The 25,257-nt window shown below is 45.3% G+C and overlaps 3 protein-coding genes across 9 annotated transcripts in view; all 3 read left to right on the top strand.

Moving 5' to 3' along the window:
• GRAMD1C (GRAM domain containing 1C) overlaps positions 1-14,900 on the top strand; it is a 55,264-nt gene extending 40,364 nt beyond the window's left edge. For 3 of the 7 annotated variants that reach the window (XM_076349042.1, XM_076349033.1, XM_076349067.1), the window contains 9 exons: positions 4,821-4,967; positions 5,760-5,878; positions 6,958-7,100; positions 8,835-8,938; positions 9,650-9,829; positions 11,417-11,474; positions 12,007-12,117; positions 12,972-13,077; positions 14,677-14,900. In XM_076349042.1, the coding sequence (XP_076205157.1) occupies positions 4,821-4,967; positions 5,760-5,878; positions 6,958-7,100; positions 8,835-8,938; positions 9,650-9,829; positions 11,417-11,474; positions 12,007-12,117; positions 12,972-13,077; positions 14,677-14,754 (1,046 nt within the window). In that variant the 3' untranslated portion in view covers positions 14,755-14,900. The other 4 variants (XR_012996271.1, XM_076349050.1, XM_076349058.1 and 1 more) reach the window with 4 other exon arrangements.
• A 1,415-nt stretch (positions 14,901-16,315) lies between these two features.
• On the top strand, positions 16,316-24,011 carry ZDHHC23 (zDHHC palmitoyltransferase 23). The gene is made up of 4 exons (XM_076349116.1): positions 16,316-16,422; positions 16,797-17,498; positions 18,187-18,354; positions 19,206-24,011. Exons 1-4 carry the CDS (start codon positions 16,316-16,318, stop codon positions 19,471-19,473), a joined length of 1,245 nt encoding a protein of 414 aa, XP_076205231.1. The 3' UTR covers positions 19,474-24,011.
• The window catches only part of QTRT2 (queuine tRNA-ribosyltransferase accessory subunit 2), a 43,781-nt gene continuing 38,489 nt past the window's right edge, over positions 19,966-25,257 (top strand). The window contains exon 1 of the mRNA XM_076349104.1: positions 19,966-20,016. The gene's annotated coding sequence lies outside the window, so the exon portion shown is untranslated. The remainder of the gene's footprint in view (positions 20,017-25,257) is intronic.

Below are 25,257 nucleotides of genomic sequence, written 5' to 3'. Positions count from 1 at the left end.
CTATTGCAGTTGCCCCATACCCTTACAAGGTGAATGCCTTCATGCAAACGAAACTAGCTTTCCCACATGACAAAGGTTTACCCATGCGATTAACTCTTGTGTCCTCTGGCTCATACGCAGGCTGCCCATGGAGGTGTCCTGGCAAATAAGGTGAGGGGCAAGCTCAAGACTGTTGTTCTCCAACTCCGGGTCCATCTGACACCCAAAGCTGGAATGCCAGAGCCTTGGCAACAATAGCTCCCTTGCCCTAAGCAATTCTCACATCGCTTACTGGGGGATGGGGGGTGGGGGTGGGGTGGGGTGTGCATCTCGCTGCACCACTGGCCTATTGGCCTGCATCTTGGTGCTTTTGTTCGGTTTCATAAATGGGAGTACAAATCTCGAGCCATGACAAATTTTTGGCTAAGCTAAAAATTAATCTCTGCAGTCTTGGATTCTAAATTTCAGAAAACAAATTTTAGTTCAAGCACAGAATATATATTTCCAAAATAGAGTCAGGAGACTGAATTTCCTCAAACAACTCTTTTGTATGTAGGGTTTCTCTATGCAATGACAATGTTCGGCAGCATAAAATCCTTCAAAGAAGGAAGGGGGAAGCAGGAAACTGGAAAACAGTCTTTTCTGTTAGAAAGCTTTGCTGTATATGGGGACATGATAAATTCCTGATCTTGCATAACTTGACAGACTTACTGTATTGTTTCTATTTGTACTAATAACCACCTTAAATGCGTGGTCTGCAGGAGAGCATAACTGCTTGCACTGTAGTGCTGTAGATGGGTACAGTGGTGGCTTGACTTTTCTTGCAGATAGGAATATATGGGGCAGAAAGTGTTTGAAATACAGGGTGGTTGAAATTAGTTCAGCCCTGTTTTGGTTTTTTTCCCCAGGATAAGAAATTTTGGATATACAATGTATGTAAGGAAGAGTAGCCCTGTTATCTTGTTGGCATTTTAGTCAAAATACCGAAAGCATGTATTTTGTTGAATATATAACTACCAATTATTTGTTGCTTTGGGGTTTGGAGGATATATGTTTGAGTTACCTAAAGGCATAAGGGTTCTTTATCTTGCAAACTGGAAAAAGCTAGCATTGTCACACTACTTACTCAGTATCTCCCCAAGTTAATTTTGTACTTAGTTTTTTAAAGTATAGGAGAGCTCTTTGGTAATGGTTAATATTGCTGATGCAGTCTTTAAATAGATGGTGTCTGGAACATGTTCACTCTAGGAATTGGTTTTATTGACTTGATTTCAGGTGTATCTGACTAAAGGCTCCTACCTGCATATTCTTCATGCAGTGTGCAATTTTTCCCCATCCGCAGTGGCATAGAAATCCTCAGCAGTGCCAAGATTTGCATATATACATTTTTTTTTTTCTCCTGATCCTTCCCCAGCTCCGTGGAGTGGAAAAATCAGTCATCTTATTCATTTGTTTGATAGCCTCTGCTCTTACCGGTTCAGCTTTCTTAATTTGCTTGTGGTGTGTGTTTAGCTTCGAGCTGTTGGTTGTTAATGGGAATTTTAAGAACAATTTTTTTTCCTGCCCCTTTTCTCCCCCTCCAGTTTTCCATCTCTCTTCTTGCACTGTATATGTTTTCAAACCTCTGCAATCGCTGCTGCATAATGGTACTCTATTCAAGCATTATTTCACAGCTTGCCTTGCAGTGATGAAAATGACCTTATGAAGTGCAAGGCAACAGTGGGGGAGGGAACAGACTTGCTGTCTTCATGCTGAACCAGGACACTCTGGGTAATGTGTTTGCTTCTGGATTTTTGGGTCCCTAGGGATCCTAACCTAAAGTCAGAATAATCTCGTCCTCTCTTATCAGACAGTAGCTCCAATTAATCTATAAATATATTCAGGCTAAGAGAGTTAGTGGTTGATAATTGCATACTGCTGAGGGGTTAGAACAGCATTAAAAGTTAAGGAGTTAGATTGATATCTAGATACCTGCACAAAACATTTTGTTCATAAACAGCATTTCTAAGCCAGTCCTAGGTAAAATGCTTGATGTTGCTCTAGTATTGAGATAAATAAAAGGCAGGTAGGTTTACCAGGGTGAGTTAAACAGAAAACAGTAGACAAACGTGCACATTCATTTGTAGCAGTGACGAGTAGTTAAAACTTTCTATTCTGTTCAAATTGCAAGCATGTATACTGTACACTTATTTTTTGCTATGCTACTGTTCCTGCTCACTGCTTCATCTAGGATTTCTACAGATAAACTCTGAGAAGCCCAGATGGAAGTGACTTGAAGCTTGTCAAGCTCTTGGTGTATGCAGCGACTTGCTTCCCATATGTGGAACTCACAGCAGCATTCATACATGCACCTTCCAGACTTATTGTCTGAAAGATTTCCAGGCTTTCTGGAAAAAAAGCTGTTTGAATCCTAGCATTTAAAGTGGCTGATGGGCCTGATATATCCACCCAGTTTCAGCTTGGATTTTCTGAAAATACTGCTTTATGTGATAACACCCTTTTTTAAAATTTTGTTTGTTCCAAGAGCTGAGGGATTGTAAGTAAAAACATATTTTTCATGTATCTCAATAGATACTTTCATGCACTTGGCACTTCATTGACTATTCCTTATTAGAGACATGACTAGATAGAAATAGTGTAGGTAAATCAACTAACAGGAAATTTTGTATAGACCTATGGATGCTCTTGCTTAAGACTCAGTACAAGGAGGACAGACCATGCTTGAAGAGTAAAATATCTCAGTAGCAAGGTCTGTACCTTAAGGTAATAATGCATGGGCTTTGTGTGTATCATAAGTTGCTGTGGCTTACCAAATTACCTCACATCAGCAGAAACACAGTAGCTGTCCTTGGGTGTTACAGGTGAACATGAAGTTGTGTCGTTTAGCTAAGCCTCACTGGGGCAAAGGTAACTTGTATTATCTTGTATTTGCTAAGACATAAACAAATAGCTGTCAAAGCTTATCTGATGCATGGTGACTTGATCATGTGTCTGGGCCTTTGTATTTTTTTTTTTAAGTGGTAACAGATTCCTTGGGCATGTCAAGGTCCAGCTGAGTAAGACTCAACCAGAGTAACTAGGTTTGAATTACCTGGTATCTGACTCCATGCGTGTTAGCTGATGCGCAGTAGGCAAAGGGGATGTCAACATCAATATCTGAAGCTTCCTGTCTCTGAGTGAAAGAGGGGAAGTGGGGAGTGCACTCGGAAAGGAGAGGTCTGTAATGTTGCTGCGGTCTTGTTAGCTGAGGTCAAACTTACAGTTCACTCAGACTGCATTTTGCAGGAATTGGGTTCGGCTCTTGAGAGGAAATATAGTGAACGTAAGCTCAAAACCCAGGCTGAATTTCTGGCTTCCCACAGAATGTTTCAGCACAGCAGAATCTGTATTCTAGCATGTAATTACTGCATATTGGCTGGCTAAATAGGCCTCTTAAAATGTGTGCTTGCTTTCTGTCCCACCTTGCAATTGTATAGACTTACAATTGCATAAGCAGAACATGACGTAGCAAAGAAGTCCATCTCTTGTGCGTCACAAAAATATGGCACTCATGCTTCACTTTTGGGGTCATACATTGAAGCTTGATTAGGTCAAAGAACTTTTTTGGAGGCAGGTGTATAATAGGGACTTTTAGCAGGCTAGAAGCAGCACTAGAGTGGAAGTCTGCTCAGAGTCAGAATTGGATTTCATTGGGGACTGTTGTGGTGTTTCATTGCTGCATTTGCATTTATCAGTACTGACTGCTACCAAGCAGTACTGTTTTAAGTGCTGTAACCTTAGCCTATAGGCAGTTTGTGAACTATAGCTTGATACTCAAGCTACCTTTGCATTGGTGGCTGGCACTGACCTTTGCTAGCTCTGAGCATTCATTTGTATCAGCTGAAAGGTTAGGCATCGTGACTTCTGTCTTGCTTCCACAAGATTTGCTTTCAGGCTTTTTGTTTTGTTGTAGTGATGTGTGGGGGTGGTTTTTTTTTGTTTTGGCTTTCTGGTAATTATAGCTTAGGATGGATTTGTTTCTAAAGCATAAGCAGATTGAATTGGGGTTGGCATAGGAAACTGCTTGCCCTCCAGGATTATAATTCTATCCCTTATCTCTTGCAAGAGTAGCTGAGATAACCACAAAGCTGAGTCACGCCAGCAACCAACAGGAAGCAGAAATAGCAAAGATCAGTGTTGCAGCCACAGAATGCCACTGGGGCGCTTGGTGGTGGTTTTGAAATAGGGGACGGTGATTAAGCGTCTTGTTGCACTTTTCAGGACTGCAAAATGGAGAAGGGTGCCTGTTGCATTCCTCTTATAAATAGGTTTGGAGGGAAGAACAGTTTGAGGAACTGTTTGGGAGTCCGTACCTGTCTCTTAGACTGTGGACACTACTGGCATTACACATGTTAAAAGCAGAATTCTGAAACTAGCCACAAGTAAGAAGAAAGCTAGTAAGGTTTTACTGTCCTGCTTGCTATGCATGTGTCCTTTGTACAATAGACACATATTAATGAAGATTATGCTAACTTTTTGTCTTCCCCAATGTTTCTTGTAGGATTAGTAGAATACTGAAGGCAAAACTAAAGGGATGGGACCTTGTGATGTTGATTTATCAATTTATGTTTGCACAGGGAAATGGGGGGAGGTTGGGGTTAGAAAATCAACTCTGGACTTTGCTCCTGAAGACAACCTACCTACCAAATCACGTGCTGCTATCATTACTGAGTTTCTGAGAGTGAGAAACAAATGCTTATGCAAGCTTGGGAAGGATTTGAGCTGTAATAAAGCTTAGACTATTATAAAGTTTCTTCATAATACTCCTCTTTTCTTAACCTGATCTCTCTGCCTTTCCTTAGCAGTGAAGGAGACTGTCTCCGAGAATGATCTCTATGGGAGACTCTTTATAAACAGAGTTTTCCACATCACTGCAGACAAGATGTTTGAAATCCTTTTCACCAATTCTCACTTCATGCAGAGGTTTCTCAATTCCAGGAGTATAGTAGGTAATACACTCTTTCCTCTGTGTTGCAAACTATCTTGAAAATTTCAACCTCTGAGAAATGTTAAATAGGGCTAAGTTGAATTTTAAGTTTCTCCTTGCTTTAAAAGAATTTTTTGAAGCTTTAAACTTCCACTATGAGAGAGGATATTTAAAGTTAGCCTGTTTGTTTCTGTAGATCAGTCACATTTTGGAGTAAAAACCTTATTTCAGTGCATCACAAAACTGCACCTTAATGCCTGAATTTTGGGTAGGCTATTAAAGTTGATGCATTCTGTGGGGTATTTCTGATTACATTGTGTCCCAGAAATAGTGAAATGTGTATGGCTGGCACACAGGCAAAATTATTGCATCCTCCTAAACGATACTCACAGGCTTTAATTTTCTGGATGAGTAAACTTTATTCACTGAGATCATAAGAACAGAAAATTAAGTCAAAAAGCGTAATATTTATTCAGTGTCAGCTTGGAAGGCAAAGTAGCAAAAGCTTTTGATAATGCTAAGTGAATCTATTCAACTTTAAGCAGATGGGGAATGATATATTTTCATTTAATTGCTTACTCTTCTCCCCACTCTCAAGTCTCTTTCAGTAGACTGAGGTTCAGCTACTTAGTGCCTCACCTTTGTTCATCAGTGAACTACAATTTTCCCTTTTCCTGCAAAACACACAACCATTTGGAATCAGTTTTCAGTCTCTCTCCCCACCACTGTTCTTAAACTGTTAAGATATGAAAAGGCAGAGATAATGCCTTTTAGGTAATCTGCAGGTGAGATTTTTGCGTAATTTCTCATTTAGATGCTGTATCAACCCCTTGGAATAGAGATTCCAGTGGCAATCAGTTGAGGACTTTGACGTACACTGTAACGATTAACAATCCACTTTGTGGGAAGTTCACAACTGCAACTGAAAAGCAGGTACTGTGTGCATGTGTGCGTCTGGTGCCCTTCAAAGCCAGGGAGAGGTCAACTCTACGGTCTGTCAGAGATCTGACCGTGGATTAGACTTTGGTGAGCTGAATGTGGTGTAGTATCTCTAAGGGTAGCTTGCTGCCCCTCTCGCCATTTGTGAGCAAATGCGGATGAAATCAGAGAGGCTTTCTACCCTTACAGATGGCTGTAAACTTGTCCCACAAAGTCTGTGGGGAAAAGTGTTAACATCCCTTATGAATTAGGGGGTGCAAAGATGCAATTAAATGCTCTCAGTGTCCACTTCTGGGCTCCCCAGTATGAGAGAGAGATGGAAAGAGCCCAGTGAAGGGCCACTGAGATGATTGAGGGACTGGAGCATCTCATGAGAAACGGCTGAGAGCTGGGGCTGTTTAGCCTGGAGAAGAGAAGGCTCAGGGGGGATCTTACAATGTATGTAAGTATCTATCTGAAGGGAGGGTGCAAAGAAGATCGAGCCAGGCCTTCACCACCAAAGGCCACACCTTTCAGTGGTGCCCAGTGACAGGACCAGAGGCAATGGGCACAAACTGAAACACAGGTGGTTCCCTCTGAACATCAGGAAACACTCTTTTATGTGAGGGTGACAGAGCACTGGAACAGGTTGTCCAAAGAGGTTGTGGCGTCTCCTTCCTTGGAGATACTGGAAAGCCATCTGGACATGGTCCTGGGCAACCAGCTTTAGATGGCCCTGCTTGAGCAAGGTTCTTGGACAAGATGACCACCAGGGAAAGGTCTCATAGGTCAGTCTCAAAGAAGAGCTGCGGTCATGAGTTGGTGGCCGGCCTTGTATCTGGTACTTGAAATGGCAGTGGGGAAGTACTGCTGCTGCCTATGTTGGCTCTAGTGGGAGGCATCTTCTCTTTCCCCACCCCATCTATACTTCCCATTCTTAACTGGTTTTTATTGTGGTTGTTCAGGCTTTCTCCCTACTCTAGTTTACTTGGAGTTGGTTGATCTAGCCTAAGGAATTCAGGCTGAAAGGGGGGAGGGGGGGGGAATCGGGTACCATGAATATACCTTCTTATTTTTATTTTATTTTATGGTAGATCCTGCATAAGCAGAGCCAGAAGGGTCAGTCTTATCAGGTGGATGCTGAGGTTCTGACCCATGATGTCCCCTACCATGATTATTTCTACACTGTGAACAGATACTGCATCAGCCGCACATCCAGTCACAAGTGTCGATTACGGTGAGCCTGAATGGTGCACAGTGGGAGGGGAGAAGCCAGAGCATGTATGTTACGGGTTGATGAAGTGTGCTTATCAAAAGATCTACCAACAGCATAGAGAAGGTTAGTTTCTCTTGGAGTTGGGGATCTCTTCTGAAAAATAAGCTTGGTTTATCCTTGTCACATGTATGCTATATTAGGATCTCATTAGTTCAGTGAGAAATGAATTCTTATGTTGACTCTACGAGGTACAGAACTCATCTCCAAGACTGAACTGGGTTCTGACCAGCCTTGTGTTTTTGAGTGCAGCTGTGTGAGTGGGATAAATTGGAACTACCTGAGATGTCTTATTACAAAGTTTCCCAGATATCCTTGCTACGGGCCTGCAGAGGAGGATGGCTTCACAGGAAGGTGCAGGAAAGATGGAACATACCTACCTTTGCAGGGAGGGTACTCAAGCGAATCAGGCTTCATTATTAAACTCTGCCTAAATAGGGGAGTCTTAAAAGGCACTTCCCTTTTCTCTCTCATTTGTTGAAAATGCCTGAAATGATCAAGTTCCACGTTCAGTGCGTTTGTGTGACTTTCTGACTATGTAACCCTTGGTAGTTTTTGTGCTGTCTTTAGTAAGACCTTTTATTTCAAACTTCATCAGTACCCAGGAAAGGAAAGCAAGCCTGGATTTTATTTGGGCTTATCTCAGGCTATAGAATTGCTGAAGACTCCCTCTCTACTGGGACGAGAAGGGAAGAAAGGTCCTTGAACAACTGTTCTGGATGATTTTTTTTTGAGTGAGTCATTCTTCTTTGAGGGCTATATTTGTTTTATCTGAGACACATGGCAGCCCTAGGGTAAGAGCAAAAACCTAGGTTTCAATATGGTGCACAGAGCATGCATGTATAGAACAGAAGGTGCATGGTGATGTTACAGCTGGCTTTATTATACTGCGTTTAAAATGGCTCAAAAACTCTATTTGAAAGATGCTGTTTTGTTAGACTAGAAACACAGTGGGCTTACATTGATTTGGATGATTATTTGAAAACATTGAAAAAAGTGTATTGTAGGATGGTCAGTGTTCTTGACTTAAACAAATCAAGATCACAGGCTATCGTTTTGTCCTTTATAAAGAGCTTTGGGATTCATTCAGTTGTTAGAAGCAGCCCTCTGAAGGGTTCTACTCCAATTCATTTCTATTCTGGATGCATTACTGATTAGCTTGGCCTGGGGAGTGCAAGGCAGGAATGTCGCTTCCCTCTGTCATGCTCACAGAAGGACAGATTTTAATTTCTGTCTACTCAGGGTAGGATCTGAGTACTTGGTGCATGAGTGGTGATAATGAATTTCACCTGCTGTTATTGCGGTGCCCATGTAATACATCATGTGTACACATACAGAGTAAAAAGCGGGACTTTATGATGTGAAAGCCTGAAGCCTATTTTAAATGTATGTTAAAATGAGAACACTTCAGAGGAGAGAAATTCTCTGCTAGTTTGAGTCTGAAGGAAAAAACTTAAAAATGTTCCCCATAATTTGGACATTTGAATGTCCTGAAGCGTTAGCTAGATATGTTGTCTTTGCTACTGTCTGTCTCTTGCCTTGCTTCAGTGTAAGTGCTGCCCAGGTGGAAAGCCAAGGCAGTTCCAGTTGCTACTTCAGATTATGGACATAAGCTTGAGGCCTGCTTCTGATAAGAGGTTTCTGCTATCACTGCGCTACCTAGAGAGCATTCTTTCACTATTGCATTTTGTTTATTAGGGTTTCTGCAGAAGTAAAGTATAAAAAACAGCCCTGGGGCCTTGTCAAGTCTGTAATTGAGAAGAATACCTGGGGAGGAATACAGGAAAACTTCAAACAACTTGGTGAGGCATTTTCTCCTTTGGTAGAGTAAGGAGGCTACCTTTCCTCTGTATGTTTTCATGTCTGTCAAACTTGATTTCTTAAAGAATGGTTTGAAAAGAAGGCAATGCCAAAAAAATCTCCAAGTCAGAAGTTCCTGTCATCAATATATCTGCCAATTCCGGGGTGTAAAAGAAGCCTGGTAGCTTAATGCTAACAAGGAGCTCTTGTATACCTTGTCAGTAATTGCTTTCTGAAGGAAACATGAGGAGCAGCAGGAAAGCTGTTAAAGATAGGCGTGCACAGTTGAATTTAAGTATTTCCTTGATTGTGGGTATGAGAAGAGAAGCAGTGGCACTTGGCAGGTTCCTTGGCTATCTCTGTTAACAGCCTGGCCGGCCACGGCTGCGGGCTCGCAGTCTAACACAATTCCTAGTCTCAGTCTAACAGTGTCTTGAAGTGCTCTTCCAACTGCTGTCTAACATATCGTTAAACAATCCTGCACAGGCTGAATGTACATCATATCTGAAAAGTGTACTAAGTGCCATCTAGCAAATAGGACAGGTAGTATAGGTCAAGGTGTAGTTTGTCAATTACCTGCTTTAAGTTCATTTACTAGAAGATGCTCTTACTCCTCTCACTGCCACCCTCCATATCTCACAATTTAAGTCTTCAGTGCTAGGCTTTTCAGCTTTCCTTTTGAAAGTTCGGTAACCTCATTTTTTCCACTGCAGAATCAGATCTCCTAATGGAGGAATATGCAATTAGTCAGTCCATAGAAGACTCAGGAAAATTAGTTGCCCTGAGACGAAGACGACGCACTTTACACCGGAGTCTGGCAGAATCACTTCCCAAACGCTCTTCCCAACATTCCTCTGGTGACATGGGAGTGGAGTCCCAGGGCAGCATAATAGGTAGGAATTTTTGTATCAAGTGTTTTCAAAAAGGTGTGTGGAAGAAAGCTTAACTCTTAAAATAGTGCAAGAGTAACACTTGCGTGTATGTTAATCTCATTGTCTTTACCTAATTGGTGTGATAGCAAATGCTTTAGTGTGTTCAAGCTTGCATAAAATAGATTTGGAGTATGCATAGTCACTTTCATGATGAGCATCTCATGAAAGCAAACCTTAATCTCACCTTCTGTTTTTAAAACAAACAAACAAAGACCAACCAAAACTTAAAATGCTGCACTGTACCTGCATAGGATAGAAAATTAAATGGGATCAGAAAGAAATTTAACCTGACTTGTGTAAAGTTGCTGAAAACTTGCTTTATTTCTTCAAATAACTGCGCACCCAAGTTGAGTTGATTTAAACTTTGTCACTCACCTCTTGGCACTGTCATCTTGGTTTTGGGGTTTTTTTATGTTAAGGAGTCCATTTCCTGTCTGCTTCTGTAATTTCTGGGTTACTGAAGCATTTATTGCAGTTCCACTGCCCTTAGGCACGACAGACTTGGCCACTAGCATATACAACATTAGCTACACCTATGGAGATATGACTAACATCTGTGCACTAACGTGTACCAGAGAATTTCTGGTACATTTCCAAATGTACAAATCCACATAAATTGGTGGATTTCATGACACAAGCTGACTTGTAAACACTGAAGTAGGAGCAAGTGCTCTTTCCTGAAGGGGGGAGACAACACTGAGTATAGTATTGAGAGAGCATTTGGATCAACAGCATATGTAATGGACTCTTTACCTAACTGAGGTTATTTCCTGATTACTTAATTTTGCTACTGCTGCTCCACCTTTTCAGGTGAGTGTGTCTGTCTCAGTATACGTGACAGCTTTCGTGTATGCTTCTTGTCCAGGGCAGAAAATATGAATGTAAGAAAGTGTTTTAGGAGATCAGGGAAATTATATTTAAAGATCAGCCTGACCACAGTGGTAGGTGATTGCTGCTCAGTTTGGAGAGGACGTGCACACTTCCTGTCCCTCACTAGTGTCTGGCCCCTGTTGTCTGATGACTAGCAGATGCTCTTTCAAAAGGCTGTCATCAGGCCAATATATAAACCAAGCTGGTAAGGGTGGGACAAGTTAAAGGAGAGCTTGGTTTGACACTGGTTGTCAGAAAGACTAATGTGGCCAGGAGAACAAGCAGAAGAGAGCCACTTTGCAGCCTGTCCCTGCTCGTGTGCGACTAGCAGTCTATGTGCTGCATGAGTGTAATGGATGGATTGTAGCCTTCTCAGGCTGTCTGGTTTTAATGGGAACATGCCCCAGAGCTGTGTTCTTCCCAGCATACTGGGGTGGGGGTGAATCCTGCTCCCAATGGAAGAGCCTGACTGGCTGGCTGACTTGTCTGAGATGACTGCAGAAATGCCTTGGTGAATATTGGAGATGATCTTGTGCACCCACATGATCTGTTATTTTTTTCCATCAGAAGCTGTTGAGCTATTCTGTGTGAAATGCTGGGCACTGACGTGTATCTGCAGGCATCCTTTAGGAATGTTCTTCAGTACTTTTTAACCTCCTTCTCTTCCATGCCCTATAGGAAGGAAAAGAGATGCTGTAAGTAGGACCACCACCATCATTGTAGTAATGAGTGTCTTGTAAGTACTCACTTGCATTAAAATGTGGCTTGACTCAAGCTCATCTTGATCTTTATCTGTATTTGCCTGAACCTCACTTACATGTTAACATTGCATGTAGCATGATAGAGCCTAACCTAACTTGAATGTATATATAGGAGCACGCAGGTATAGGAGGGGAATGGATTGACTTAGGAATTGACACACGGAATGAAAATGCTGACTTGCCAAACTAGTCTACCTTGCAGGTTTACATATGTCTGATTCTATAAAAACATTTGTAGAATTTACTCATTCCTAGTTTTAAAAGTTCCAAGAGGAGACAACTGTTGTCGTTCCTATAGGATGCTATTACACAGCTTAAAGCTGTGTAGTAGCAACTTAGCGGTTGCTAAGAATTGTTTGGGTAGATCTTTATTATCAGTATAGCACTGCCCCACACCCTTTTTCTCCCAGAAGGATTCTCTTTTCATAGCTGTTTTTAGCCCAGATCTTGTTTCTGTAGCATTGCAACCAAAATTATTACATGACTTGATTTTTCTTCTCTCTACAGTTTGCTGCTCTTGGTCTTGCTGAATATAACACTGTTTCTCAAACTGTCAAAGATAGAGCATGCAGCTCAGTCCCTCTATCATGTCCAGCTTCAGGAAGAAAGCTCTTTGAAGTAAGTTGAATTCACAATCTTTGCTTTCTTTCCTCCTCAGCTTATGTGAGAATCTGGTCTAAAGAAATAGATTTTGAACAGTGAAACTTGGTGGTAAGTTTTCAAAAGCTGCTGAGGCTTGCTCCTCTTCTGTGGTCTATGCTGATATCCAGTGACATGTGTGACTGCATCTTGCAGTAATGAATTTCTCCTCTGACAAGTTGTTTTTTGGGGGAGTGTTAACCTTACTTGCATTTATCACCCTGCTGTGACTCATCTTCTGTGAGTATCGTAGTGCTGATCACAGAACCGAAATGTTCACTTCATCCTGTGTCAACCAGCATGATCTCAAATGTAATGTTAAAGATTTATTTAGCTTTTTAGCCTCCTTCTGTGAGTCTCCTGTTAAGTTTCCTCTCCCCCTCAAACTTCCATGTTAGGTGCCTTTTGTATTCAGACACATGGAAGAGGCTTGGATGTTGCTTCCTCTCTTGAATATGGTATCAGCAAACAAGTTAAAAACCATAACCTGATCTTGAGTATGGAAGTGGTGTGGTGACCTCCCATAGTGATGATCTCAGAACTGATTAGAGTAACTTTCTTCATAAGAAGGATCTTGCCCTCTGAAGTGTGAGAACTTACAGTGTAGACGTAATGCGAGCACATTTGTTCTTGGTGGCTGTTGTCTACAAAGGTCTGAAGCAGTATCTTCAAGGCAACAGGGATTGAAATTCAACTGCAGGCAGCTTTTTATGTGGCTTTTGGAAAAGGGTGCTTTTAGCAATGGCAGAGCAATGGTGGCAGAGTGCAGTTGCTTTTAGAAAGGCATGGAGGTGCTTGGTTCATGTTTCTGATGTAATCTCAATCTCTTTCAGCATATCCCCGGAAATGGTATCAAAAGAGGAGATCCCTCAATATGATAAGGAACAGGTTAAACATGTGAAGGGAGTTTTAAGAGACTCAATTGAAATGCTTGAGCAGGTAGGTCTGCCAGTCTTTCCTGGTGATACTCTTTGTTTCTCAACTCAAGTTTTTTCCCTTCTGCCATCATAGCTTTTGTTTGATTTCTTCTGGTCCTAACTGAAGTTTTCATGACTCCTTTACTTGTTTCACCCTAGGCTTGAATTTGGTACAACGGCAGTGCTCATGTTTCTGATGTTTTGGTGGCTTTTTTTTTCCCCCTTTTGGACTAAGATTAAATATTCATGTCAATTTTCTTAAACCTGTCAAGTACCTTTATTGGTGAGGTGCGTTGATGCAGTTCTGAATCATGACAAAGCAAACACTGGAGTAATTCAGAACAGATCCTCTTTTCTAAGGAGACTCAAAACATAATGTGAAGTATTTGCCCACCTCATTATGGGGTTTCTTCATTCAAGTTTATCCTGGCTTTTGCTCCCCACTACTCTTCTAGATATTGGCAAGAGCTTCACTTAGCCTTGGTATCAATGGGCCACCTAATCTCCAGTGAAAAACAAATTCTACAGACCTTATGTTTCTGAGAGGCTCCATAGCTATGGAGTTAATCTTCCTTCTTCCCAGTAATTTACACTTCCAGGCTCTTACATAGTACAAACACTATATGAAAAATGAGGTTGTTGAATGCTGTTGCGTGTCTCCGATCCTGAAGTCCAGGACTGGTAAACCCCTAGGCTGAAATTTCAACTCAGTAAGTGAAGGACAGTAAATTTGTACTTTGTTTTTTACTTATAACCTATGAATGTTCTGATTTTAAGTTCTTTTATTAAATCTTAAAACGTGACAGAGAAATTATTAGATTAGGAAAGCTGTGGGGGAGTTCATATGTACCTCTATCCATCACCAGTTTGCTCTGTGTTCTCCCACACACTAAAGGAGGGTAGAAAAAGGAGCCATTTTTGATACTCCTTGTTCAGAGGTGTCTCTACACACAGAATTGCTATTAATCTATTAACCATTTTGATCACAGCTTGAAAAATCTTGAGTGCTGGAAATTTCACTGTAGAAATTAATTTCCTGGTTTCTATGCCCTTCTCAGTTTCTCTGCTTACTACCCAAAAAATTAAAAAAAAAAAAAATCCTAATTCTAAGTGTTAAACTGCCTTTTGAACAGTGTAAAAAAAAAAAAAAAAAAATTCAACCACCTTTTTCATCCCAAATAACACTTTCGTCTGGAAGTCATCTTAGTGCCTGTTACCTTGTGTTTTCCGAGGGTTGTCAATAATCTAAACACATTTTGTTCACCAAAATGCACTGGGAGGGCTGGGTACTAAAAGAAAATTCATGCTTTGCTGTCATGTTCCTTAGAGTATTTGCTATGAACATTAACTGTGACTAAAAACGAGTGGGGTAGCTTATCTTCCGCACTGTTGTCTGGCGAGGTGTTAAGACTTTATCATACTGGACTGTTAGTAATGATGAAGTGTAAGCTGTTAGGAGACCACAGTAAAAGGCAACTGTTTATAGAAACAGGGAGGAGGAAATTGCATGAAATCTTTAAAAGAAAAGGAGGAGGGAGATGTTGTTTTCCTGATACCACTCACCCATGCAGCAGACTAACTTAAGTAATTGGGGGGGGGGGGGGGGTATGTATCTTCACAGCTAAAAAGCTCCCTTTCCATGCTCCAAAGAAGCTTTGACCACTTGAACAGGACACAGAGCAGCAAGACTGAGAGTTAATACCCACGTCTTGAACGGAAGGCTGATGTCGGAAGAAAAGATGCGTGTGTGAGGACTTGTGGGTAGGGATTGTAACTGTCACCTTCGGACTCTTTTTACTGTTTGGCTGAAAAGCTGCAGGGAATAAAGGTTTCTGGAAGAAGTGAGTTGGGTTCTGCATTCCCGTAGCCTGCTGATCCGTCTCTCCTGCCAGCCCTGTATCCGGGGGAGTCTCGCTTACGAACAGTGCAGAGCTCTCAAATCCCGTGGTGAGTGAGCGAGGGCAGTTGTACTGCTGGTTAATGGATCTGCAAATTTCGGAGGAGGGCTTGTCTTTAATGAAATCGCAGCTTTTGTGTCAACTTGAAAAATGACCATCAATGATGAAGAGTGTTTTGGAGGAAAAGAACAGGTAGTGGTTTCACAGCCACAGGATATTTATATGCTTTTTTTTTTTTAGTCATGGGGACCTTGTAAAACAAGTCACCATCTCTAAGGATGAGTATTTTTAAGATTAACTAACTAAACAGGAAAATGCTTGATACCTCTTTGCTAAATCTCTCTTGCTTACTGCGAGCTTTGGCAGACTGCCTTCTGCCATATGTTTCTAGCTCTCCCAGAGAAATTTCGGCCCTCGGTATTTTCCCTCCACGAAGGGCTGCTATTCAGTTCTTTAGCATGGTGTGCCCACTGACGCTGAAACACCTTTCCTTCTTCTGGCTTCAAGCTTTTTCTAAGCAGCTTGAGAGAAGGAAGATGAAAATAAAAATTGAAAGCAAGGGAAATGGCAACATCCCTGCGGGCTCAGACCGTAGCTGTAGGGCAGCGCTGGCTGGCGTGGTGCTCAGTCTGTTTCCCAGCGGTGCGAACAGCCGAGCTCCTCTGTCTGCAGCCCAGAGTAGGTTAGGGGGTGCGTGTGGGGGGGCAGAGTCCCGAAATGCCGGGTCCTGGGGCGAAACCCTACCCTGTGTAGGGTTAGACATGCGCGGTGGCTGTTGCGCTGGGCGGGAAACTTTCCCCAGCCATGCGTGCCCCAACCCCGGGGAGCAGCGAAAGCAGCAAAGCTGTTCACAGCCTTGTTTCCGCCGTCCGCGGAGGGGGAGGCGGGGCTGGGTCGAGGTCTCTCCGCGGCCGCGGGAGCTGGTGTCGGCGGGACCCCGCGGTGCCCCCCCGCCGTCCCCCCGCCGACTCCCGCGGCCGCCACCTGTTGCGCTGGCCCTTTAAGCCAGGTGCCACCGCGTCACGGCCGGCCCCGCCCCTCCCGGGCAGGCATTGGGCTATTCCGCCGTCAGGTGGATGGGCCCGGGGCGGGAGGGGTCCCTCGCCCCCCACCCGCACACCTCCGCGTTCGGGAGACGCTTGGGGCGCGGGCGGCCAGTGGCGGCCGGGCTCCGCCGAAGGGGGCGGGGCCCCTGTGGAGGAGGCGGTGGCGGGCGCGAGGCACCTGCGGCTGGGACGGGGGCGGGGCGGGGCGGCTGCCGCGGCGGCGCTGCCGTGCGAGCCGCGTCCCTGGCCCGGCGGCGGCGGCGGCGGCGGCGGCTGAGGGAGGGTCGCGGGGAAGGGCGCGGCGGGGCGGGCGGCGATGGAGGAGCCCCTCTGCTGCTGCGAGTACGTGGACCGGAGGGGCGAGAGGAACCACCTGGCGGCGTGCTGCTGCGACTGCGAGGACCTGGACGAGGGCTGCGAGAGGTAACGGCTCCGTGACCCCAGCCCCGCCGGGCCCCCGCCTCCCTGGGCGCTGCCCGGCGAGGGGTCCGGCTGCGGGACCCCCCTCCCAGCGGCAGCCGGCGGGGGCTCCGGGTGTCCCTTCGCCTCGCGGGAAGCCCCGTGGGCAGCCGGTATCCCCGGTGGGGCTCCCGCCCTGAGGGGAGGGAAGCTGTGCACCGATTCTCGGGAAACTTGACAGGAGAGAGGGAAGGGGGAGGCGGGCGGGGGCCGCCCCGGGTCGGTGGCCGGGCTGGGCGCCTCGGGGCGGGCTGCGGGAGCGGGACGAGGCAGGGCAAGGGCCTTGGGTGTGCAGCTTGCCCGTCTGCTAGCTAGTGTCTGTGCTTCCCCCCTAACAGGTGGCTGATGTGCAAATCCCTGCCCCCGGGAGCTCTGGAAAGAATTGCCGACACCGTTGCGGACCGGCTGCGGATCCCTTGGTTCGCAGGGGCTGTGAAGATCAATGTCAGCCTCGTGCCACCTCTCGTTCTTTTGCCTGTCTTCCTCCACGTTGCTGCTCTGCACTTCCTGCTGGGGCTCGTCATCTTGACATCGCTGCCCGTGGTGGTGCTGTGGTATTACTACCTCACCCACAGGAGGAAGGAACGGACTCTCTTCTTCTTGAGCCTGGGGCTCTTCTCCTTGGGCTATATGTACTATGTGTTTCTCCAGGAGGTGGTTCCCCGAGGCCACGTGGGGTATTCCCAAGTGGTCGCTCTCACATGCGGGTTAATTCTTATGCTTGCAGCCCTGTCTCGAGCCAAGAAAGACCCTGGCTACCTTCCCATCCCAGCAAGCAACGAGAAGTCATCACACCGGGGTTTGCCCAACAAGAGTGTTAGAGGGAGCTCTAATGGGCTCCATGGCGTCACCATGTCAGGAGCTGCCATTGGCCGTGCTGTGAATGGGGAGGCCAAAGGCTATTCTAGAATGTCAGCTGAGGAGCTAGAAGGTGTGAAAAAGGACTGGTGCGCTAAATGCCAGCTGGTCAGACCAGCCCGAGCAGGGCACTGCCGGCTTTGTGGCAGGTGTGTAAGGAGACTGGACCATCACTGTGTCTGGTAGGTTTTGCACTGCAGAGGCTACATGTGTGTTCTCTCTCTCTCTCTCTCTCTCTCTCTCTCTCTCTCTCTCCCCCCCTCCCCTTTTAAGTTAGCTTCTTTTTTTACAGTCCCTATCAAATGGGATTGTTTTTATTATGTACAAGACCTGGTGACAACAGTACAAACAACTTTATTGTAAGTGGGTTGACCTGATAGCTGATAACTTCTACAGCGTGCTTCAGAATTGCCTTTAGTTCTCCAGTGGTTTTCATCTGGGGCTGGTTGGGGGGGGGAGGTTTGTTTGTTTTCTTTTTTTAAAGATTTGGTCTGTGGAGCACTAGCAATTCTGCAGTTAACTTGCATTAGTGCTCTCCTGGGGCAAGGGAACCCAAAGCTGTCTGTGTACATGCAGTCCTGGAACCAAGGAGCAGTAGGGTGTAGATGTGTCTCAGCGACGGATACTACAACTTGCTAAAAGTTTGAGGCAAACGATCTGCCACCGTTACCCTACTGATCTATTGACTTGTGCCTATAATCTTTCTATAAAAAGCTATAAAGCTTCTTTGAACTTGTTTCAAAGTTCTTAGCCTGTGTTGTATAGAAGCACCTTGGAAATTAGGTTCTTTGACAGCTGGGGGAGGGAGGAGGAAAGAGAAGCCAGTTTCTTTTCTTTTTAAGCAAAGTAATCTCTCTTTTCCTTTTGGAGGATTAACAGCTGTGTAGGGGAGCAGAACCACCAAGCATTCATCCTTGCACTCTCCTCCTTCATGCTCACCTCTGTGTATGGGATTACGTTGACCCTACACACCGTCTGTAGGGGCCGAACTCCATTTGTGGCATTGTTCTACTGCCCCGGGGCCTATTCTGACTACAGGTGAGATGTCTGTCTGGGAGAGAGCTGGGGTGGGAATGGGCTTGGTCAGGCAGCTTAGCTCCTGTTCCTCATTCTGTGCTCTAGGCCGGTGCTATTGGCTGTCAAACTTGACCAAAAAGTGCTCCTTAAAAAGCTCTGGGAAGCAGGGATGCATCACTGCTTTTGCCAAGGTGGGGAACCTGAGACTCAGAGAGAGCTTACCATTTATTTGGAAAAAAGATGTTGGAGGAGCTGGGATTTGAAGTCTTTATTTATCGTGTCCTATATAGATGCACCCTTAAATATGTTTGCCCCCAGATGCAGGTAACGGTCTGACAGTTTGGAATCCGTGTGCTGTCTCTCCCTCTCATCCCTCACTGTTTATCTAGTGACTGTCCCTCCAAGTTACCTGCTTAGAACAGACAGTGTTAATGCCTTGTCTGGCGAGGAGAGCGGTGAGAAACATTGGAGACAAGTTCAGAGACTGGTGCTACCATGGATGGGCAGAGTACACTAGCACAAGGGACTCTACCTTCTTCAGTACTCCATTTCATGATCTATCAAGTGTGAGCATCGTTGTGTCCTTAAATAAGGACCGAGTACCTTTACAACAGTAGGAGTAAAGAGCTAGGTAGTGTGATAGCAATGTGCAAGAGTAGCTCTGGTAGTGCTAAAAGCTCTCATTAAGTAAGCCCTGAAGCTTTAATTTTGAGAAAGCTTTTAAGGATTATCTGATGAAAGCAGGCAAAGTGAGATCGCTGTGGCAGATATAGACGGGGATTTGAAAGGATAGTGATTACCAGGGAAAGTCACTCTAAAGCAGCTGCTCCAAAACTAAATGGCTTCCTTCCCATCTTTTTCCCTGCTGCCAGCTCTGCTCTGTCGTTCACCTGTGTGTGGTACTGTGCCATTGTAACAGCTGGCATGGGATACATCCTCCTTATCCAGCTGTTGAACATCAGCTACAACGTGACCGAGAGGGAAGCTCGGCTGGCTCTGCGGGACAACACTGGGCACAGGCTCCTGGGTGGGTTAGTGATAGACACTGGCCAGTATAACAGGGGTTTCCTATGCAACTGGGGCCATTTCTTGAGCCTGGGGTCTTCTCCTCCACAGCGCTCTGCTGAAGACATCGTGTGACACCCCTCTCTCTGCAGATGACGTTGACTGACTTTCTTTAGCAGGGGAATGGCCCCTTCCATTAGGACTCCCTCCTCCCACACCCTTCCTTCGCGGTTGGTGTATGGGTTGCCTATCCTGTCACTGACAATATCGGAGGCTTTCCCAGGCAGAATGGTTCTTCGCGTGCTGTCAGCCAGCAATAGGATGCAGAAAGCAGTAAGCCATATGCACAAGCCTGGAGAGAAGGAGCCTGCTGCCTTTTTCCACTGTGGGAAACTTTGTGCAGCTCAGCTCAGCAGGAAGAAGAGCACAAGGTTTTGAGAACTTGAGTTTTCGTTAGGTGTCAACCCTGGCATCAAGAGGAACCTGCTGCTGGACTTCAGAGCGTGCACTGGTTCTTGCAGAGGTTAAGGAATCCCTGGCTCGTACCTACATGCAACATTTAAGAGATGTCAGGAGGGTGAACTTTTGATGCAGATAACAGATGGACTGTTGCAGAAGCCAGGCTCTTTGGCTAAAAGAGACTGTCTAGGCAGTCACTGAGCAGCTCCCTCCTCTCTGGTGCGTTTATTTTTTTTTCTATCTTCTATTCCATCCAGCTGTATAGATGCTTGTATTAAGTGCCTTTGTGAGCAACATTCCTGTAGGGCTTTGTAAGATCCCTTCACCGCTTGACCCCTAAAGTTGTTATTCCATCCCCGTCTGTCTGACTGGGCGAGAAGACACTGTCATCTTCGATCCCATGGTTCTTTCTGCAAGCTGGGTCTGTGTTGGTTTGAAGGCTTGGCTCATCTCTCTCAACGTGTTTCTGCTCTGATTATGGATTGTGACACGAGACAGCAGGTAAATATACCAAGTAAGAAGGAGATTGTTACGTGTTGCTTCAAAACCATGGACTGAGGGGAAGACGAGTGCTGTCTGGTGTTACTGTAGCTTTATGGAAACTACCTTTCTCTCTCCCTTTATGGGAGAAGGGAGTCCGTGGGAGAGTAGACAATTCTGCTAACAGCATTTTTGGTAGGTAGCACCTTGGTTGGTTGTGTTGCTAATAACACAGTGATCCTGTCTCCTCTCAACCCAGTCACTGTGGAGCTGCCTGACTGTAGATCTGTTTTCTCAAGCCAGGAAGCCAAGGAACAGTTCTCAGTCTCTGTGTATGTAGGGAGAGGGAGAGGATGTGTTGGAGCTGTCTGTTTTTGGGGTAGATGACCTGCACTGGCAGGTGAATGAATGTATTAAAGGTGCTCTGCAAGAATGCCACTTGTTCCTCATCATCCTGCAACTGTATTATTGCCCAGACTTGAGCTTCAGCTGAAGTCACAAGGTTTTGGTGGCGATGGTTTCTGGTTTTTGTGGGTGGGGTGGTTTGTTTTTTTTCTTGCTTTTTGTTTTAAACCCTTTGTGTATGTTGTTGGCCTTGCAGTAATATGAAAGGTCTGTCTAGAAAAGCCTGGGACCATGGCACAAGAGTTATGGGTTGGGCCGAAGATGCAGAAGCAGAGAGAAGAGCCTTGTCCTAGCGACTGGTGTTTTTAGATGCATGTACAGCATGCACAGATCATACTTAGCCCTGACTCCACTTGCATGGCAGGCAGCTGGGGGATGTTGGCTGAGTGATGCAAATTCACTGTGCGCTGCAGTGCATTGTCTCTGAAGAACGGATGGATGGTGTGTGGTGCCAAAAGGTAGCAGGGTTGGGAGTGTCCCTTGAGATCCCTGCCGTATTTGGTGTGTGTGCTCCTGATTACGTGTCTTAGTTTAAGGTGAAGACCATGTCCCTCTCTGCACTGTTTTGTTTCCTCAAGTGGCACTTTCTATAACCAGCAGATAATTGAGGAGCAGCTGCACTTGGAATGTGGTTGTGCAGAGTTACTGACTTACTGAGTGTCCCTTGTTTCCTCTTACCCCTTTTCGTCCAGGGAGCAATCCTTTATAAGGAGGTAAACCTCTCTTGCTTCCTGCCTCTAACCGAACACACTGAGAGGTTTCTGACCACTTCCCTGGCCCTAATGTGAAGAAAAAGGTACCTAGCTGGACTGTGCTAACTGTTCCTCTGTGACCTTCTGACTGTTTGGAGCTTGGAGCCTGACCCTAGCAGTCTAAATTCACACAAAGACCTTGCCTCCACATGGGTTGTCTGTAAATGTTTCCATGGCACATATGCATTTTGTGGTGCCTGCTGAGATGAACTGGAGCTTGGCAACCCTGGGGACAAGGATGCTGTGGGCTAGCAGGTTTGTGATCTTCTAAGATCTCATCCTGCTGGCGCTTGGGAAGATTAAGGCAGAATGACCTCCCGGGCTAAATGAACACCTGCAGTGGAGGTAGCCAGCCTCTCTGTCCCTGTGAGTTACACGCGCAGAAATCAGTCATGCGCCCATGAGCTGAATGAGCTCTGGGAGCATTTACAGGTTTCAGATAAGTGGTTTCTCAGAGTCCTGCTACTCCTGGCTGGGAGAAAGCAGAGCAGATCGCAGATCATTTCCCTGGCAGTGCCTGACCTTGTTGTGCTCACGTTCTCCCACAGGCAGAGATTGGTTACTACTTTGCAGTCTGTCTGTCAGTGTAGCCTTGTCCCTTACCTCTTAGTGAGCTCTGGCGTGGGAGACTTCATTTGAACTGCTTACACTGAGGATCTCTCAGTGGTGGCCTCCCAGGCAGCGTGGACTTTGGAGTGCAGATAAGGAACAAAGGACCTAGGACTAATGTAACCATGCCATACCTTGGTCAAGCCCACTGCAATATAGCGGGGGTAAAGTGCTAAAGAAAACTTCATTTCTGCACTCACTCCAGAGGGAACTAGAACCATTCAGGACACTAAAAGGGTTGCAAGGCAGGATTTTTTTAGGCGGAGAATGCAGTGCTGATTCCCCAGTGAATAGGAAGTTCACGTGGCTATAATCTGCAGAGCAATGGTGACTTTTTCTTTAAGGACATGGCTTTTGTTTACCATCCTGGCTTCTTCCTGAGAGGATTTACCTTGTGAATGCCTTGGGAGACGGGAAGCATAAAGTAATAGGATATCTAAAAGGTATCTAAAAGGGCGGAAGACTTGCGAGCTTCAGATGCATACTTTGGAGCTCTCCCTTTAATAGCCCTGAGAATTAGCAAGAAGCCCTTGAAGGATATTTGCCCTTGCTGTAAGTGCAAAAGGGAGCGACTGTTGTGATCTCTTGTGCACTAAAGGACAATTCCTTTTCTGAGTATTTTCTTGCTGAGCTTGTTATTGGCTACACTGGTAGAAAAATGTTAAAACCTAGGCGTAAAGAGTCAGCCCTCAGGCTCACTGTGTTAGTAGCTGCCTAGATCCATGCTGCCTGGGTGTTGGAGCCCTGGGAGCAGGCTGCATTTGACAGGTGACTTGTGGGTCATGTGTGTAGCCTTGAGGCAAGGACCAGTGTCTCACCTGTAAAACTGTATGCACGTACCTGGCAGTACAGAAAACAGTACCCTGCTGACCCTTGAAAAGTTTTCCCTGTGTAAGAAGAGAGGAGCCAGAGCTGGTCAGAAGCAGGGAAGGATTTTGGTAGGAGCTAGCCTTGATGTTTCTCCACCCAGACTTGGAAATTAGTTTATCCTGCTTTAACCATGACCTTTTAAGAGGCATTTGTTGTTTCACAAGTAGTGTGGACTTCTGCAGACCAGGGCAACTCTTAAGGGGCCAGGGTTCTGATGTTGCTGCTGTTGTAGTGTTAAACCCTCCGTGTCCAAATGTCAGCACCCTACTGCTTGGTGACTATACTAAGAACTGTGCACCATTAGATACACCCTGTAAATGGTGGCTTGGCACTCTTTAACTGTGTCTTCTTACATCGTGCTTTTTTGTAGGCAAGTCACAGGTCCCACGTTGACTGTTTCTCCATTTAACTTGTCCTCAAATGACAAAAGTCACTGGTGAGCCTGAGTTGGCACTGCTTGTGACTCCTAATCACATTTCAGCCTTCATGCTATGATGGTGCTTTTTTTTTCTTCAAAGTAGGTTGCTTTCAAGTGTCTTAATGAAACCATTTGCTGTAAAATTTCTTCTGAAGATAAAATGGATACTGCCTCACTGCCTGATGTCTTAATAACGTGCTTGGTTTTTTCCTTCTATATGAATGTATATTGCCTCATTAGGGCAGGAAGCGTGTATGATTATGGATGTGTTTTCCTGTATTGCTTTCAGTGAAGAACTCTACAGTTTCCTAGGATTTTCTTCCGCTATCAGGATGTTTGTACAGTGAAAATCTTTCTGCGGACAGGTGAGGCGCTTTCTGAAATGCGGGAATTCAGCCTCCCAAAAATCTTGTCTTTATGGAACTCCTCTAATGATAATGTGAAGAATGACGGGCTCTGGAAAAACTATCTACCTTGGAGAGTGGGGTGTTTGGGGGGGTTTTTTGGGTTGGTTGGGTTGTTTTTTTTTTCCCACCCTAAGCTTTAGGAAGAAACTTTGTGAAACATATTTGTGAGCTTTGTGGAAAGGACTGGTGGGTGCGTGTTTATGTCCATTTTGCATTGTATTCAGTGTTTCCAAATGGATGTAATTATGAATCAAAATAAATTATTAGAAATGATCTGTGGGGTGGCCTGTTGATTTATGCCAACACACTCAGCCAGGTCAAATGACTAAAAGCTGCCGTCATCTCATGGCTATTTAGCTGTGAGCTGGACTTGGGAATAAGGGAGCAACAGGCTAAGGAGAAGCTAGGAAGTGTTCTTCCAGTTCTGCAAAAGTTTGACCTTTGGGTTTGGTGGTGGTGGGATGAAACAGAGACTTGCTCTGCAGTTCTCACCACCCTGGAAACTAGGGCTCTTCCCCCACGGTGGGGATTTGAACTGGGATCTTGCATACCGAGAGCAATCCATTATCAGACACTGAGCGTTTGTATCTGATCAGATTCCCAGCCTTTTTGTCCAGTGTCTTGCTTTCCCTCCTACACCTGCCCACACAATACATCCAGAACCCCCAAAAGGAACAATCTCTTCTTTAAATGCTCTTCTAAGCCATGTTTGGAAATGACGTGGATATTCTCTGTGCAGATAGTGGGAAGAGATGTAGCCTTTGATCCTGTTGGTATCTTGGGACATCTGCTGAAAGGCAAGATGACTTTTAATGAGTAGAATCACAGGTGCCTTTGATTGTTCCCAGAGCTCTGCTTTGATTTGCCTGGGTGGCACTTCTGTCTGCTGTTCAGCTATTTCTCTTTGAAGATTACTTTGCGGTTGCTGACAACAAGGACCTTGCGCTGGCAGTGAACCAGGTTTGTAGTTAAGCAAGAGTGGTGTGTGCAGAAGGGTGACAGACTTCAGACACCCCAGCAGCCACCAGTTTCATTAACTGCAGTGCCGATGGCGGGGGCCCATGAGACTACCATCTCTCCCCAGCTTTTTTTTTTTTTCCCCTTTGTGGCTTGCCATGTTGTCTCCACACAGAGGAGCATGTCTGGAGTGGCAGCTCATCTGCTGGGGAAGGCACAGGTGCGCTACTGCGGCTGGTGTCTGTAATGCGTAGCAGGTCTGCAAAGATGTGAGCTGTGGATCAGACTGCGGTGGTTCATAGACCCTTCCCAGGCTAACTACTGTCCCCAGCTACAGTCTTGTTTGCCTGGGGGGAGCAGAGGAAATTGTTTAATACTTCAGGCGCTGTTTCAAATCCGGTTTGAGCTGGGCCTGGCACACTTTGAGGAGACTGGTGTACAGATTTACTGAGAAGATATTTCTGTGGTCAAGGTTTTTGGGAAAGCATGTAAGAACTCTGGCGGGCAGGTGTCAGCTGGGGATGGGGTTGGGGAGAAGGGGAGTTTGCGATCATTTCAGGGT

The sequence above is a fragment of the Aptenodytes patagonicus genome, chromosome 1 (assembly GCF_965638725.1).
Source record: "Aptenodytes patagonicus chromosome 1, bAptPat1.pri.cur, whole genome shotgun sequence".
Lineage (NCBI taxonomy): Eukaryota > Metazoa > Chordata > Aves > Sphenisciformes > Spheniscidae > Aptenodytes > Aptenodytes patagonicus.
This window is presented reverse-complemented; position numbering and strand designations above follow the sequence as displayed.